At 44.1% G+C, this 16348-nt stretch overlaps 2 protein-coding genes across 2 annotated transcripts in view; both read left to right on the top strand.

The window, feature by feature from the left end:
* Positions 1-81: 81 nt before the first annotated feature.
* Positions 82-10105, top strand: ak8 (adenylate kinase 8). The gene is given in 15 exon segments (XM_030359562.1): positions 82-293; positions 295-321; positions 845-929; positions 1067-1116; positions 1231-1341; positions 1537-1605; positions 4384-4465; positions 4607-4678; positions 4841-5041; positions 5396-5527; positions 5845-5934; positions 7623-7764; positions 8826-8906; positions 9378-9507; positions 9710-10105. Coding segments are annotated over 15 exon segments (1440 nt in total). The 5' UTR covers positions 82-236; the 3' UTR covers positions 9821-10105.
* Positions 10106-11668: 1563 nt separating this feature from the next.
* The window catches only part of ddx31 (DEAD (Asp-Glu-Ala-Asp) box polypeptide 31), a 14686-nt gene continuing 10006 nt past the window's right edge, over positions 11669-16348 (top strand). The window contains exons 1-8 of the mRNA XM_030359253.1: positions 11669-11929; positions 12260-12414; positions 12938-13042; positions 15256-15473; positions 15674-15749; positions 15841-15884; positions 16023-16093; positions 16264-16348. The exon at positions 16264-16348 is cut by the window's right edge and continues 25 nt beyond it. Of these exons, the coding sequence (XP_030215113.1) occupies positions 12313-12414; positions 12938-13042; positions 15256-15473; positions 15674-15749; positions 15841-15884; positions 16023-16093; positions 16264-16348 (701 nt within the window). The 5' untranslated portion in view covers positions 11669-11929; positions 12260-12312. The remainder of the gene's footprint in view (positions 11930-12259; positions 12415-12937; positions 13043-15255; positions 15474-15673; positions 15750-15840; positions 15885-16022; positions 16094-16263) is intronic.

The following is a 16348-nucleotide window of genomic DNA, read 5'->3' on the forward strand; positions in this document are numbered from 1 at the left end:
TGTTCGCTTACTTCTGTTGGGCAGTGGGATGGTATTTTAGCGAGCTGGACACGCCCCCGCTCCGAGCCGCCTCTGCCTCCGAGCCATGTTGCTAGGCAACCTCTCCAAACATTTCGGGCTCATAGAAACGGGGAAAGACAGATGCGTATTTATTAGCTCCTTACTTTTACATTTACTTTTCAGGTTGGATACTTAGGTTAGATAGCGTTCGCTCGCGGTTTGCCAGCTAATTCGTCATGGACGAAACGGTAAAACCTGTCAGAATTCCTCCGGAGATGTCCATCTACGCAGAGAAAACATGATATATTTGACTTAGTACAGGTAACAAAATGTTTTAATTGTGGATTTACTAGTCCTGATATTCTCCATCACTTCGTGGTGGAGAATATACATAATATTAACGTTCAATCTGAACCCGTTCTAAATTTAAGTGCTGGATTATTTTGCTAGGCCTACTACTACACACCTTCATAAAGTAGCCATACTTGAGTGTGGCTTACTTTCTCTACAAATGTGAATGTTTAAAGAATAGATTGGTGCATTAAATAACTCACGATGGTGTAAACAGTGCGTTGTGAGTCAATGTCCACTAGCGTTACGCCGTGAACCATGGCTATGATCACATCATAGATGTGAATTGTTTCCTCATGATATGTTTGGTGTGTAGCCAGCCATACGCTATGTTTGAAGGGAGTGCCTTCAGATTCTCAGAAAAATGTATGTGCATTGTTTATTATACGCCTATATTACATTTAAAAGAATTCACGTCACGTCAAATAATTAATAGGCCTGCTTCTGCTGGTATACTAGTTGCATGGTTACTGGTTGTACTTGCTGGTTTCAGACGATGGTGTCTAGTCTGATGGTGGACAAACCAGATGACCCCATATCCTACCTGATGAGTCTGCTTAAGAGAGGAAGAGTTGAACGTTGGTCGTCTTTCTTCTGGTTTCATCTCCAATATTCGTCCTCTGTCTGGTGTGTTCTTTGGCAATGTGGTTCTGATCAGCTTGTTCTCTGTCCCGTCTGTTTGTCTGTCTCTCTGGTTGTCTGTTTGTCTGTGCAGCTCCTAAGATTATTCTGCTGGGCCCGCCTGCTTCTGGGAAGACAACCATAGTAAGTAGATGGATCAATTATCAATGGGTTGATTATACAGTGAGTAGTAGTAGTACTAGGCTAGTAGTAGTGGTAGTGATGTTGTGTTTGTCTGTGGTATTGTCTGTTGTTTAGGCCAGAAGACTGTGTGCAGAGCTGAGTTCAGTCCATGTAACCACCCACAGTCTCTTCAATCAAGAAACAGAGCTGAGCCAGCAGGCCATGCAATACACACAAATGCAACAGGTACACACACACACACACACACACACTCACACACACCCACACACCCCACTCATGCATACACAACGGTTTTGCCTCATAAGAGTGTGCGTGTGTGTGTGTGTGTGTGTGTGTGTGTGTGTGTGTGTGTGTGTGTGTGTGTGTGTGTGTGTGTGTGTGTGTGTGTGTGTGTGTGTGTGTGTGTGTGTGTGTGTGCAGGAGATTCCTGCTGACATATGGGTAGAGCTGATCCAACACAGGCTGTCTAAAATAGACTGCTTCAGAAAGGTAATGTGGAAGAATAATCTCAAGTAAAATGTCTGTGTTATATTCTACATGATGATGTACATTCATTTTAATCAATTCGCTGGTACTTTGAAAACGTCTGCTTGATAAGAGACACGAGGGGTTCTGTGCGTTATCTGTCCACGACCCACCTCCAACTCCACCGCGACCCCTTTTTGAGTCCCGACCCATAGATTAAGGGCTTCATCTCAACATGTTAGGTCCCTGACCACAGCATGGTCAGGGACCTAAGCGATCTCGGAGAACTAGAGGATCTTATGAATTTTTAAACCTGACATCATGCACTCAATACTAGAAAGCTATGAAACCAAAATCCTAAATTCATAATACAGAAATGATGAATCCATGAAACCAGAAATAAGTTCAGAAATGTCTTCAATGACTTTGTATTAACCTGATATTATTTATAAAATAATCACAAACCTTGAACCCGAAATCATGAATTTATAAACCCAAAATCACGTTAAAGTAACCCCAAATCATGATTGAAGTAACACCAAATCATGATTAAAGTAATCAAAATCATGATTAAAGTAACCCCAAATCATATTTCACACACAATTCACATTCCAATGCAAACTCCACTCATATACCACACACTTACCACACTGCACAACACAAAGCTAGATCAACCACAGGTAATTATCATAACACACATACCCCTACGATAGTGGAGGTGTAGGTGTGATTCATGTAGGAGCTAATTGTGTTGCTGCTTTATAACACGAGATGAAACACAACCACCAACTCGCAGACTGTTCTAATGTGTTCTGCTCACCAGCCCCAGCACCACGTTGTCTTTGATACAGTGTTTCCTTGATCCGTCTATTTATTGCTGTATTTCCCGGTCCTGGGTTGTAAAGGCTGAATCTAGTTTTTGTCGTTGCTGACAGTGAGTCTCAAAGAGAAACATGGGAATTCCTCAGAGGGAGACATTTATTTTACATTTCAAACATTGCAGAGCTGCGAGCATTTTAAACATGCAGATGTCTGGGTTTTACTGTTAAATGCCATTAATGAACAGCATGTGAGCCAATGTTTACAGTATGAATAAAAAGAACATACAGCGAGCCCACCAAGGCCCAACAAATTGTCAGGGGATACCAGTCCTTCCCCATAGGGCGTTGATGGGGAGCCACTGCTGCCCTGGAGTACAACTACTACTACTCTGCAGTGAATCTGAACTACGGGACGCTGGGAGGGACACAGCAAGATCACACCTGTCAAAGGGAGTTAATTATAGTATAGCAAGACTTTAGCAAGCCTTTTCTACCAATATAAAAATGATACAGTATGGAGAGTGTGTCTATTATAGGTTACAGCCAGGCACACGGCTTCTTTTCCTGTGCTGATGTTCGTTGTGCCTGGGGGGCTAAAAGAATGACCGTTTATTTATTTTCCCCTCTTCAGCTCACATTAGGAGCCTCTAGGGATATTAATGTGTGTGGTGTGTGTGTGTGTGTGTGTGTGTGTGTGTGTGTGTGTGTGTGTGTGTGTGTGTGTGTGTGTGTGTGTGTGTGTGTGTGTGTGTGTGTGTGTGTGTGTGTGTGCTTACGTGCGTGCATTGTGTGTGTGTGTGTGTGTGTGTGTGTGTGTGTGTGTATGTTAGTGAGCATGTGTGTGTGTCTGTGAGTGTGCGTGACTATGTGATGATTGACAGCTTATTTAAGGAAACTGCCCCATCCTGTCTGAACTGCAGCACTGCGAGCACATGTCTGTGTTGCTCTCTCTTCCTCCCTCTGTTATATAGTATATAACCTAGACTAGAGAATAGTAGTAAACATTCACCGCTATATCACCACAAAGTTTATAATTTATCATTGTAAGTTTAAGTTGTCATTTTTGAGTATGTTATCATTTCCTATGATGGCTGAGATCATCATCTGTTGGCAGTTTATCACATGTATAGCGTTAATAATAAAAAATAATAATAATTGTCTATAGTTAGATCAATAAAAACTGCAGCCTTTGTTGTTGAATCACATTTCGTAATTTTGGGGAAAACCAGACGATAACATGTTTGTATGTGTAGACAAAAAAATAAAACGGACTGTAGTGTCATGTCAGAGTACCAGACCTCGGAGAGGCTTTCACATTTGAACTGCCCAAGGCTACTATAGCCCAGGGATCACTTGACCCATGGTGCCCCATGTATCTGCTGGCCCAGGGCTAAGAGCAAGACCTGGATATAAGGTGCTGTAAGAAAGATTATCGAGTTGTAAAGAGAAAGAGAGCCTTGAGGGCAGAATACAGCAAGCTTTTGAGACTAAACACAACCAAAAATAAAACTCCCCTTTCCCTGTTCCTTCCCTTGCAATGTTTTTGCACCCTTGTGAATCCCCTGTGATTGACAGACATGAAGAGCATTACTTTCACTAATAACTGACGGTCGGCAATTCTAAGAAATATCACCCAAATAAATACTCTTAAATCGAAAGCACCAGTCTACAAACACTGTTCAAACTCCTCACGTGTTCATTGTAAGATAAACTGTGGTTGGCTATTGGGGGATCTGCCTGAGTTGTGTTCTTCTGATTCACACTGGCTGTTAACGGGGCTGTGTCATCGTGTTTTCTGCATCTCCTGGAGTGAGCCCCAAAAATCCTGTACTAACCATGCTCTGATCGGACAAAGTGTGAACTCTTTCTCAGCCCTTGGCTAACCGTCTGAAAAGTTTCCTAAAGCTAATCAGTGGTGGTCACATTGACACGTGGCTACAGACCAGCAGTGTCACCGCAGTATGTGTTTGTATGTTTCCAGGGATGGGTTCTAGAAGGATTTCCTCAGACTCGCCTTCATGCTCTGACGCTCCAAGCGGCTGGAGTCATCCCTAACCATGCGGGTAAAGCATGCAGTGGTCACGCTCCATGATACTGTAACACTGCAGTAATAAACTCTATGCCTTTATGTTACATGAAATACAGACTACATTCATTTGTGTGTGTGCGTGCATGGGCATGCATGTCTGCATATGTATTGATAGTATTTCTAGAAGCTTCTGAGGATATGTTGCTGCAAAGGACAACGGGAAGAATGTTGGACCCTCTGACTGGAGGTCAGTCTTCACACACACACACACACACACACACACACACACACAAACACGCACACAAACAGGTGCACCCACACAAGCTACACACAACAAGCAGACACACACACACACCCACGTACACGCACCCAGGCACGCACGCACCTTATGATGTCACTTCCTGTGTAGACGTGTACCATCAGACGTTCGTGTGGCCGCCCGACCCGGAGGTGGCCGAGCGTCTGGAGCAGGACAGTGGGGGCTCAGAGGAGCAGCGCCTGGCCCGCCTCCAGCTGTACGGCCGGGAGGTCGCCGGCCTGAGCACGGCCTACCGCCACGTCTTGAAGACCATCAACGCTGACCAACCACACACTGATGTCTATGAAGAGGGTGGGCCTCTACAACTCTCAGACGCACACACACACACACACACACACACACACACACGTATGCACACATAAATAGACACACAAGTACACACACACACACACACGTGTATGCACACACATACAGACAGACACACCCACATGCACATAGACAAAGACACACGTTTATGCACACACACACACACACACACACGCGCTCGCATGCACATGCACACATCTACATACAGACTGCAACAAGATTGAGGTAAGAAATATAGTAGATACTAATGTGTTGGTGGTGTGGGTGTGGGTGTGTGCGCCTCTGTGTGTGCTGTTGTGGTTACGCTGGCATGCATATGTGTCTGGGTTTGCGTCTCAGTCCTAAGATATGTCCTGATCCGGCGTGAATCGAGAGCCCCTCAGACTCCCAGAATCCTCCTGGTGGGCCCGCCGGGCTCAGGGAAGAGCCTCCAGGCCAGACGTCTTGCCGACAAATACAAACTGGTGGACAGTCAGTTCCATTTCATTTCCATGGGTTCTTTCATTAATGAGGGACAGCATACATTAAAGAACATTGCTGTACATGTGGATAATTTGCTGGAAAGAGGATAAAAATGACCCTTCATTATTGCTACATAATGTAATAATATTACACCACTGATACTCATTGCATTACTACAAGGCATCACTGCCTTACACTGTATTACGTCTATATTACAGGTTAGCCCACCAAGACACATGAAAACATTTAAGAGCAGGAATGGAGGTTTACAGGTTGTTATTTTGTTGTGGTGTTTAACTGTCTGTCTATCTCTCTACTTGTGTCAGTGAATTGTGGACAGCTTTTAAAGGCTGAAGCAGCCGATGGATCCACTCTGGGACAGCTGGTGAAGCCCTACATAGAGACAGGTCGACAAGGTAACACACACATACGTGCATGGACACATCTTTACACACTCATTTGTCTTACACACACACACACCAGTGTTCACAATACGATACATGCATTTTAAACATATACCATCAATAAACTACACACATACACACATACACATCCAGAAATACACACCTTGAGAAAAACTAAGAACGCATACAGAAGAAGAGGAAGAAGGTTAAAAGAATAAAAACACAGACAGCTTATTTAAAGTGCAAATAGGACAGACTGAATTGTGTCCATCCCCCTCTCGTCCCATCTTCACATGACATGAATGTCTTTTCATCTATCCATCTAGCCATCTAGTGTTTTTAGACTTACTGAAGTCCTGTCACTAATATGACAGCTACACTCTGGAGAGAGAGGGCTTAGAGTGGTGTGTGTGTGTGTGTGTGTGTGTGTGTGTGTGTGTGTGTGTGTGTGTGTGTGTGTGTGTGTGTGTGTGTGTGTGTGTGTGTGTGTGTGTGTGTGTGTGTGTGTGTGTGCGCGAAGATGTCAGCTAGTTCTTCTGTGAATCACAGCTTGTGTTAAAGAACATGCTGGTTGTCAGGATTCAGAGGCACACAGCTGTGATGATGTGGCCCACTGGATTAAAGCGGACACAGTATCGCCTGTCTCTATATTGCCTCTATCGCTTCATCTTACATCAGTCAGTCATCAGGAGAGCTTTAGTTTGGCACTTTAGCCTGACATCCGCCGTTGCCTATAATGTGTGTTTGAGTAAAGTTGATCAAATACAAGTATCAATTATGACAAATATGAATGTTAATGGACTGCATTTATAGAGCGGTTCTCTAGCCAGTAGCAAATCTAAGCGCTTTACCATATCGCCTAACATTTACCCATTCATGTACACATTCATGAACTCATTCACACACCGACAGCGGAATCAAACGTTCAAGCCCAGTCAGCTCGTCAGGAGCAGTTAGGGTTAGGTGCCTTGCTCAGGGACAGCGTGACACACAGCTAGGAGGATCTGGGGATCGAACTAGCAACCTTCCGTTTACCAGCCAACCCGCTCCACCTACTGAGCCACATGCCACCCCATCAATGATGGATCGTAGCACTAAATATTTTGTGATGAATAGCTGTAACACACTAGTTAAGTGGAATATATGTTGGTCCTATGCAGTTCTCTACAAGGATTTGGCAGAGAATGTGTCTGATGTTAACATTGTCTGAACTGGATAGCCAGGATCTTTGGCTGCGCTGATTTGGCAACAGTTAAGAGAGTAGAACATAATCCTACAAAGGGAAGCAGAATAACCCAACTCACATGCCCATGATACTCACTCAATTCTATATTCTTCATTCTTGAGTAATATCCGCATTGCCAGATAACATTTGCCTGGTTCAAGCAGTTCCATATATTTTTCCTCCACTCCATAATGTTTTGTGCAAGTGCAGAACCACTCCCATAAAACATTGTGAGGGGGGGTCCACTCATAATGGGTTTGATCACCAAAGTACTACTAGATGGATGGTACAATACACACAAACACATGAAACACACACAACTCACAGACCAATGCGCACATGTACACACAAGCACGCATAAACAAACACACACACACACACACACACGCTACAGATAACCTGATCTCCAGCAGACTTAGCTTGGTAGAGAGAAGGAGTTTGTGTGTGGTTACTAACGGGGTCCTGGCGTTGTCAGTTCCAGACAGCGTGGTCCTGCAGGTGCTGAGCCAGAGACTGAGCGCCCTGGACTGCACCACCCGAGGCTGGGTGCTCCACGGCTTCCCCAGGGAGCCGGAGCAAGCCAGGCGCCTGCAGGACTCCACCTACAAACCAAGCAGGTACAGCGCCACGTGGACCCGAGAGCCCTCTCTGGTCCGCCTCACGTACCCGGACTGACCGTGGTCCGACTCCGTCAGCGATCCAGCCCAGAGAACATCCCTGGGCCTCGCACGCTACCGCACATACACATGGAGGGGGTGTTGGTTTGCATTAGATGACTCCCACTCTTGAACACACGACCCTACATGCAGCATGACAAAGTGGGGATCAACGGGACTGGGGCAAACCGATGGTAGGTGGAACTATTGTTCCTCAAGATGCTGTTTTTGAATAGGAATCAAACTAGGGTTAGGGTTGTAATTTAATTAGTATAAGGTAGAAATAAATATAATTCATTATCGATTAGAACACCCCCCCCATCACTGATAACATTCAGCACGCCAATGTTCTCCAAAGTACTTTTTCCACCAACTTTTAATGAAAATAATAATTATTATCCCTTTTATATTGTTATTTTGTACTTCACATTCACATTCTCCTCCCCTGGGTATTTTGTGTGTTCAAATAAATATTGAATGCCGTATGAATAGGAAATGTGTCCACTCTAAAATCGTCTCTATTTTTTTAAAGACAAATATTCATTAAATATTCAGGACGCTTTTTCAAAATTAATTAGCCTGACACACACAGACACATGTGCACACATGGGCAGACATACCAAACAGTGCATTAGCAGAGTATGGTTATTCCCTTGGGAATACTATCCCCAACCCTACCAGTGATATTTTCCTGCTCTCAATTCTAAAATACACATTGAATAGAACCCCAACCCTGTTAGAGAGAGTGTGCGTGTGTGTTTTTGTGTGTGTGTTTGTTTGTATGTTCCTATGCCTTTTGAAGGCACTTTAGGCTGACACAACAAAGATACATCATTGTCCAGACTTTCTGAAGTCATCATTATTTTATCTGATGGACAGACTGTGTGTGTGTGTGTGTGTGTGTGTGTGTGTGTGTGTGTGTGTGTGTGTGTGTGTGTGTGTGTGTGTGTGTGTGTGTGTGTGTGTGTGTGTGTGTGTGTGTGTGTGTGTGCACTTGCTTGTTTACGCTATATTTCATCCAGAGTGTTCTTCCTGGAGATGACCGATGATGTTGCCATTGAGAGGCTAACTCTCAGGACCATCGATCCAATCAGTGGAGAGAGGTACACAACACACATCACCGCACCCTTACACGGGTACCAACGCCTTCACCATGCCCTGTACCCAAACGTTACAAACACCTTCCTACTCATTCATTAACAAACCCTTTATCGTAATTGTACACAGTTTGAGATTAAAAAAATCCTGCAAGATGAAACTGAAGGTTAACTGCAATGACCTCAAGCATGTATTGAGTAAATGCGTCAGTATTTGTGGTATTCAGTGTCTTATTGTATTTGCTTATATAGTGTGTACTGTGTGTATGTGGTTTACCGTGTGCCCTTTGCTGTGAAAATGAAAATTACACTTTAAGGACAATGAATCTTTTTCTAACTATCTATCTAACTTTTCTTAAAAAAGAAATAAGCAAAACTCTACAGAAGTCTGTGCCTAAATGTATTCTCATTATGTATTCTGGAAGACCGTTCACTTAGATGTTGGATGAAGTGATATAATAAGGTGTTCATGTGAAGGCACCACGGCCTGGAGCATCCAGCCCCAAACCGAGAGGTTGAGGCTAGGCTGCAGACCCATCCAGACGACAAACCGGCCAGAGTCCAAGAAAAACTCACACAATACTGGATGCATGCTGCTAGGCTAAAGGTAAAAAACCACACACACACACACACTTGAGATTTGCAATTCTGTAGTTTTGTGGCTGATACTGTGGGTTTGGGGGTGTGTGTGTGTGTGTGTGTGTGTGTGTGTGTGTGTGTGTGGTGTGTGTGTGTGTGTGTGTGTGTGTGTGTGTGTGTGTGTGTGTGTGTGTGTGTGTGTGTGTGTGTGTGTGTGTGTGTGTGTCCAGGCTTTATTTCCAGATGGGGTCCATGTGAACGCTGACCAGGACCCCCACACTGTGTTTGAGTGTGTGGAGAGCAGAGTGTTTAAGCGACCCGACATCAGACCGAACCAGTAGAGAGCAGAGTGTTTAAGCGGCCGACATCAGACCGAACCAGTAGGAAGCAGAGCCCGACAGACGTCTTTTCCTTTCCAAATATAAATCAAATAGAATGGAATGCAAATAAGAAAACATTAACAGCGCTGGAAGAGAGGAGAAAACACTACATATTTACAAATCTCATGAATAAGCTGTTGCCTGACTGCATTGATGGAATCAAATAAAAGAAGTGTATATCGACATAATGGGTATATATATATATTAAAATATCCCCAAAACTGGGAGAAATGATTTACAAACAAATATTGAAGTTTCATCACAAAGACCTTCATGATAGCGTAAATGCGGAAAACATAGACAACGTCTCTCAGGTAGGCTGGCTGGATGAAGGCCTGTACCAACCTGTGCTCCTCCCAAATGACCAAGCAACGTCGCACTCTCATCCAGGTCTGTCCCAACAGCAGGGAGGGAATCGTACCGGAGTCCTAACGGGGCGGCATGGGGCTCAGAAGGTAGAGCGGTTTGGCTGGTTACCGGAAGGTTGCTAGTTCCATCCCGGCTCTTCCTAGAGTGTCGAGGTGTCACTGAGCGAGACGCCTCCCTCTAACTGCTCCCAACAAACAGGCCTTGTGTGGTGGACATCACCGTCGGTGTGTGAATGTGTGCATGAATGGGTGAATGTTAGGTAATATTGTAAAGCGCTTTGAGTGGCCACTAGTTAGAATCGCGCTGTATAAATGCAGTCCGTTCACCATAATGGCCATGGTGTCATTTCGGAGGTTCAAAGTTAAAAAAAAAACCTCGGCACTCTGAGGTCTCGTGCATGTTAAGTCCTCCCTGCAAGGTGTGACCGCGAGGGTCCAGGCACGGGCCTTCCTGAGCAACTCCCTATTAAAGAAGTCATTCAACTGGTCCTCTCCCACCCCATTGATCTCACTGGCCACTTTTACCAGTCTACGTAAGCTATTTTGATTAAAAGTCTAGTTTCCAAACCAGGCCTTAATACAAAATGTTAGTACTTAATCAATAAAAGCCTTTTAAAAAAAGAGACATCATAACCGTATTGACACTAAATCCTCTCATTGTGCGTAAGAAATGTAACTGCTGCTGCACCTGCTTGCAAATGGAGTCAGTGATGGCCTCAAGATTCTGCTTGGCTGTCCATCATGTGATCATCAACTGTCGGATTCCATTTGACTCCTGTTCCGCACGCACGTGTTAGCAGGAGGGCTGAAAATAGACCTGTCAATCAAGTTCCGTCCCCCAGGATGGCAGTAGTTTCAATCAGGACTTTGATCGTTCCGCGCCAAAGATTTAATTATAGTAATTTACCAAAATTGTCGCTTTAAATGTGAAAAGCATTTAAAAGTAAAGCAAGATTGATTGACAAGACTACTTCAAAACGGTTCAACCGTCGCTGTGGCTCTGCTCATGTCGCCGCAGACAAAGCCTCTTTCACAGGAACACACCGTCGTTCCAGCCCAGGATAAATGTCTCATAATAGTGGCTGCATTTCAACCTGGTTGAAAGATTCCAAACGTGTCCTGTCACTCATGTGTCGAACTCAGGTATGCAACTTTCCTTCTGTGAAACGGAAACCAATGCACTCATTTCACAAGTCCCATCATGCAGCCATGTCAGAAGGTACAGATTTTACAGAAAACAACCAAAAAAATGTTATAAAAATGCTACAGACATAATGACACCATAAGGACAATATATGTTTAGCAGATTATATATCACACTGGGTATAGTTGTTTCAGGAGAATAGTGTTAATTGACGATTGCAACTCGTGAACGCTTGAAAACGTTGCGCTGAATAAACGCAGTTCTGCGCATACCACTCGGCAGCGGCGCTCGTTCCGAGCCGAGAGGCGTGGCTTGTGTGACGCAGCAGGAAGACTTCCATGCGTGTTTTGGGGTTTTAAATTCCATAGTTTTCAATTGAAAAGTAACGTCCAGTGTCGTCATCTTGACAAGGTTAAGTAAGTCGAGTTTGTATTAGCCTGTACATTAATAATGATGCAATTGCTCTGCCATTCAAAGCATAACGCCTGCTCCTAGAAGGCTAAAAACAACGGACTGCTACGTATCCACACGTGGGTTTGGACCGAAAAACACACCGAGGTAGAAAATCTGCTATGATCCTTTTCTTAAGAGCCGCCAAACACCAATTGATGGTTCAGCAGACATGATAAGATGATATTACGTATATTTCCATGTTATGTTGATTTTGCAGTATTTGTATCTTTGTGAGCCGCATTACCCTAGCCATTTAGCTGTAAGCGTTCAGTTTGACTCATTCCTTATGTTAAATTGGCAGGACATTATTGTAGTCATACGGTGTTTGGCCGCTGGTTACATCCTCTACCACAACATACCTTTTACAAACCCTCCAATAAGATGTCTGACCACTAACTGTCCCGAACACTACTGTACTTCTCTTCGTCACTTCAGATCAAGGTGTCTGCCAAGTCTACTCACTCATAACAACAATAACAGAAGAAGCGATGTCTTCTAACGACCAGCTGTCCCTTAACATCCACACCGAGACCTTCCCCGACGTCGCCCCCAGGAGGAAGCCTCTCTCCGGCCAGGAGAAATGGCTGTTGGTAGGTTGCAGAGGTGTTCACAAGTGATAAAGGGCAAATCCAATCCAAGTAAAGTCTGACATCTCTGAGCTAGTGGCCAAGTCACTATTCAAGTATCCAATTCATTGTACACTACCAGAGATTGCCCATCCGTCCCTGGTAGTAAGTGCCTTCTAACAACATCAGTTCAATGGTTTGGCTCATTTGTTAAGACCACAGGTTCAACTTGTGGTTTGTTCGTTTGTGGGAACAATTGCAGGCACACTTGTTTGGAATCAAATGGATGTCAATGGTTTGCAGACTGCCCAGTTTCAGAACACACTTACACCGCAGGAGGTTATGAGTTGGAACAAAATACCCGGCTGATTAACATCCAGACCGAGTGGTCTAGATGTAACATCTAGACGTCAACAATTAACCTGGAGTCTCAACAAACCGGCCAATTCCTTTAACACAAGCAGCAGTTTGGAAAAGATTGGTCACATCAAGGTAATATTTGTTTAATACTTAAAATAAGGTTTTTGTTGTGTCTGTATCTTCTCAGAAAAAACAGAAGGCAGGGAAGAGGAAGGCCGGGCCGGAGATGAGGTCGATGCCATCCTTCAAACAGAGGAAGACGGAGGAGGAAGAGGCGCCCATCATCTCAAAGGTTAGAGTTGGCACCACACTGGATCATAACCATAAAAGACTGCAGCGCTAAATCAGAAGCTTATCAAACTGAATCACAAGCATATCAAACTATAAATGGGGCACTGCGATAAACACGATAATAAGTGTGTCAATGCAAATCCGATTTAATGGCACTCATTACTAACCTTGTTGTCAGATGGCAGCTAGCAACTAGAAGAGCCGATCACGGGACTCAAACTATTGTGCATAAGAAGAACGAGGACGTGCCGTCATTATGTTCAGTCACTGAGATAATCAATGCTCCTGGCCCGCTTCATTGATCTGGGTTACAGGGTAATTACCAGCCTACCCCTCACTGGAGAGCGGGCTTCACTCTCCCGCTCTAGGCTTTAGAACTTGGGATTGAGCATATTTGAGTAGCCCTGTACTTGTCCCTATTCAAACAGCCCGATGTTAGTTGTAACTATTGAACTACCTATAGGGCCCTATCTTGCACCCAGCGCAATTGACTTTCTACACCGACGCATGTATCGTTGCTAGTTTGCAACCTGCGCAAAGCTGATTTTCCCCAGCAGTCAACTCGCGCCACTAAACTTCCACCCTGAGAGGCGTGTCGGCGAAAAGCACAGGTGTGTTCTGGCACAAATGATACATGGTGGTATCTTACAGATCGATAAAGCAGTTACAGTCCATTGCGATGTGTATTAACGGGGTCACACATGCATATTATGAACAGAAGTTGATAACGATAATGTATGCAATGCTGGTAAGATACAATGTTTGTTAATATATTGCCGCATATCATTAAATAGACCCACAGTTGCGGCCACAGGACCGCATATGATATGTGTTTTAAGTTTTCTTTGCCGAAATTGACATTAGTAGGACTCGGTAGGCCTATTTCTGAAGTTGTAGAAGAAAAGCTATTCCATGTGTGAATTAGGCCATATTATTTGGCCATAAATTGAGCCATTTGTAGTTTGAAATTAATGTAGTCAGTCATCTGTTTCATCGCAGACTGCAAACGCGCTGTCAAAATATGAACTCGTCAGGTTCAATGCGCTCATGGCTCTTAAAGGGATCGGAGACGGCACTCTCATTGGTTTATTGCACGTTGCGCCCAAAACATACCTACGGTTATTCAGACCAACCCATTTGATTTGAAAAATCTGTTAATAAATCCCAATCAATATTGAATGAACAGTATATGCTACTGTTGATTAACAGTTGCTGGAGCTGGAGAACAGCTGAGGTTGTCCAACTGAATGACATTTAAAGCATCAAGCGTCTTGTTCTTGATTGCCATGAGCTGTGATTTGAGCATGTTGGTAAATGCTTGACCTTCGTGGTTCCTTGGATTGTTTCAATCCGTGGTTTTGTGTTAATGCTAGAAAAAGGTTGGACACTCTGCATTTAGTTTTTGTTCTTATTTGATCTCTAATAAAAGTAAACAGAAATGTTCATAAAGCTAGAATATTTTGTCCACTGTTGATATGAGTATTAAAAACTTGACATATGCAGTTTACAGTGCATAAATATTTTTTGGGATGAACTGATTAAATATGGAAAACATGTAATTTATCACGTCTAAATGTTTTACTCGCTTGACAGACCTAACTATAATACAACCCTGTCACACTGAAACATTAACAAACCTTTCACGGTACATCACCAGAAGAATATCAATAGCACTATTTTGCTCTACTTCCCAACCATATCACATAACATCACACCATATGAGACAATCACACTATAGCACTATATCACAACCATCCAAACTATCATAACTACACAACCACATTACACTATCATAAGCATATCGTACTATAGGACAAGATTACAAACCAATTAATACCATATCCCATTATATCACAAACATCAAACTGTCCTAACCATATTACACTATCACAGCCATGGCACATTGTGTGAAAACCATATAATGACACGATCATAGCTATATCACACTATCACATTCATAGTACACTATATCACAGCCATGTCACACTATTACATTAATATTACACTATATCACAGCCATGTCACACTGTCGGAACCATAATATTATACTATATCACAGCCATGTCACACTGTCGGCACCATAATATTATACTATATCACAGCTATGTCACTTTCAGTCTAGTCTGTTCCACCTCACGTCACCTGATCCAGAGTGACAGTTTAATACAATCAAAACAGGACCACCTGTTAGTGTACATGACTTGTGTGTCCAAGCAGGATCAGGCCCCGCCCTCCAAAACCTCACCCACCGTGACCACACCCCAAGAGGCCCCACCCACAAAGACCAAGAAGAAGAAGAAACGGGAAGGTGGAGGACAAGGGAGGGGGGAGCAGAAAAACCGGGGCGCCGGGGAGAAGGCGGGGCACGAAGGAGGCTTCATCAAGACGTCCTCCTTGTTCAACCACAACCCCGACATCCCAGACCTCGAAAGGTGTGTGTGTGTGTGTGTGTTTGTGTGTGTGTGTGTGTGTGTGTGTGTGTGTGTGTGTGTGTGTGTGTGTGTGTGTGTGTGTGTGTGTGTGTGTGTGTGTGTGTGAGGAGAGACATCTTATCTGTCTGTGTGTGTATGGAGACATCTTGTGTTTGTGTGTGTGTGTGGGGGAAACAACTTATGTTCGGTTCTCATTCCAGACCGGTGGTTTCCGAGGTGAAGGAGAAGGTTTTCACCACTGACTCTTTCAGCAACCTAGGCCTCCACCCCCACCTGGTGAGACACACACCCACACACACACACCTTGCTTATATGAAGACACACGTGTCCGTGTCTGTTCTGAATGCTGATTGGACTCTTTGTCTAGGTGGCGACGCTGGAAAAGGTTCTTGGCGTTTCCACCATGACCAGGTGAGTGATCATCCCTGTCTCTGCATATCCCTCCCACTTGGTGTCTATACATACATTTAGTGTTGGTTTTTTAAGTTCTCTGTAGAGAATAAAGTTCAGAAGGCTAATTCGCATAACCAAGTGTTTTTGTGTTTGTAGTGTTCAGAAACAGACTATCCCCGCGCTGATGTCGGGACGGGACGCTGTGGTCCGCTCTCAGACTGGATCTGGTGAGACGTGCACACATACAAACCCTCACGTTTCCCTGCCACACTCCCCTGCATAGTTCTTAGTCTGTCTCTCTGTCTCTGTAGCTTAAAATGTTCTGTGTCTCTCAGTCTCTCTTGTTCTCTCTCTCTGTCTGTGTGTAACTCTGCTGTCTCTCTACCTGTCCCTCAAGGTAAAACCCTGTCTTATGGCATCCCCATCGTCCAGTCTCTCCAGGCGGTTCTGCCCAAGATTCAGAGGGCCGATGGGCCATTGGC

Source organism: Gadus morhua, chromosome 6, assembly GCF_902167405.1.
Source record: "Gadus morhua chromosome 6, gadMor3.0, whole genome shotgun sequence".
NCBI lineage: Eukaryota > Metazoa > Chordata > Actinopteri > Gadiformes > Gadidae > Gadus > Gadus morhua.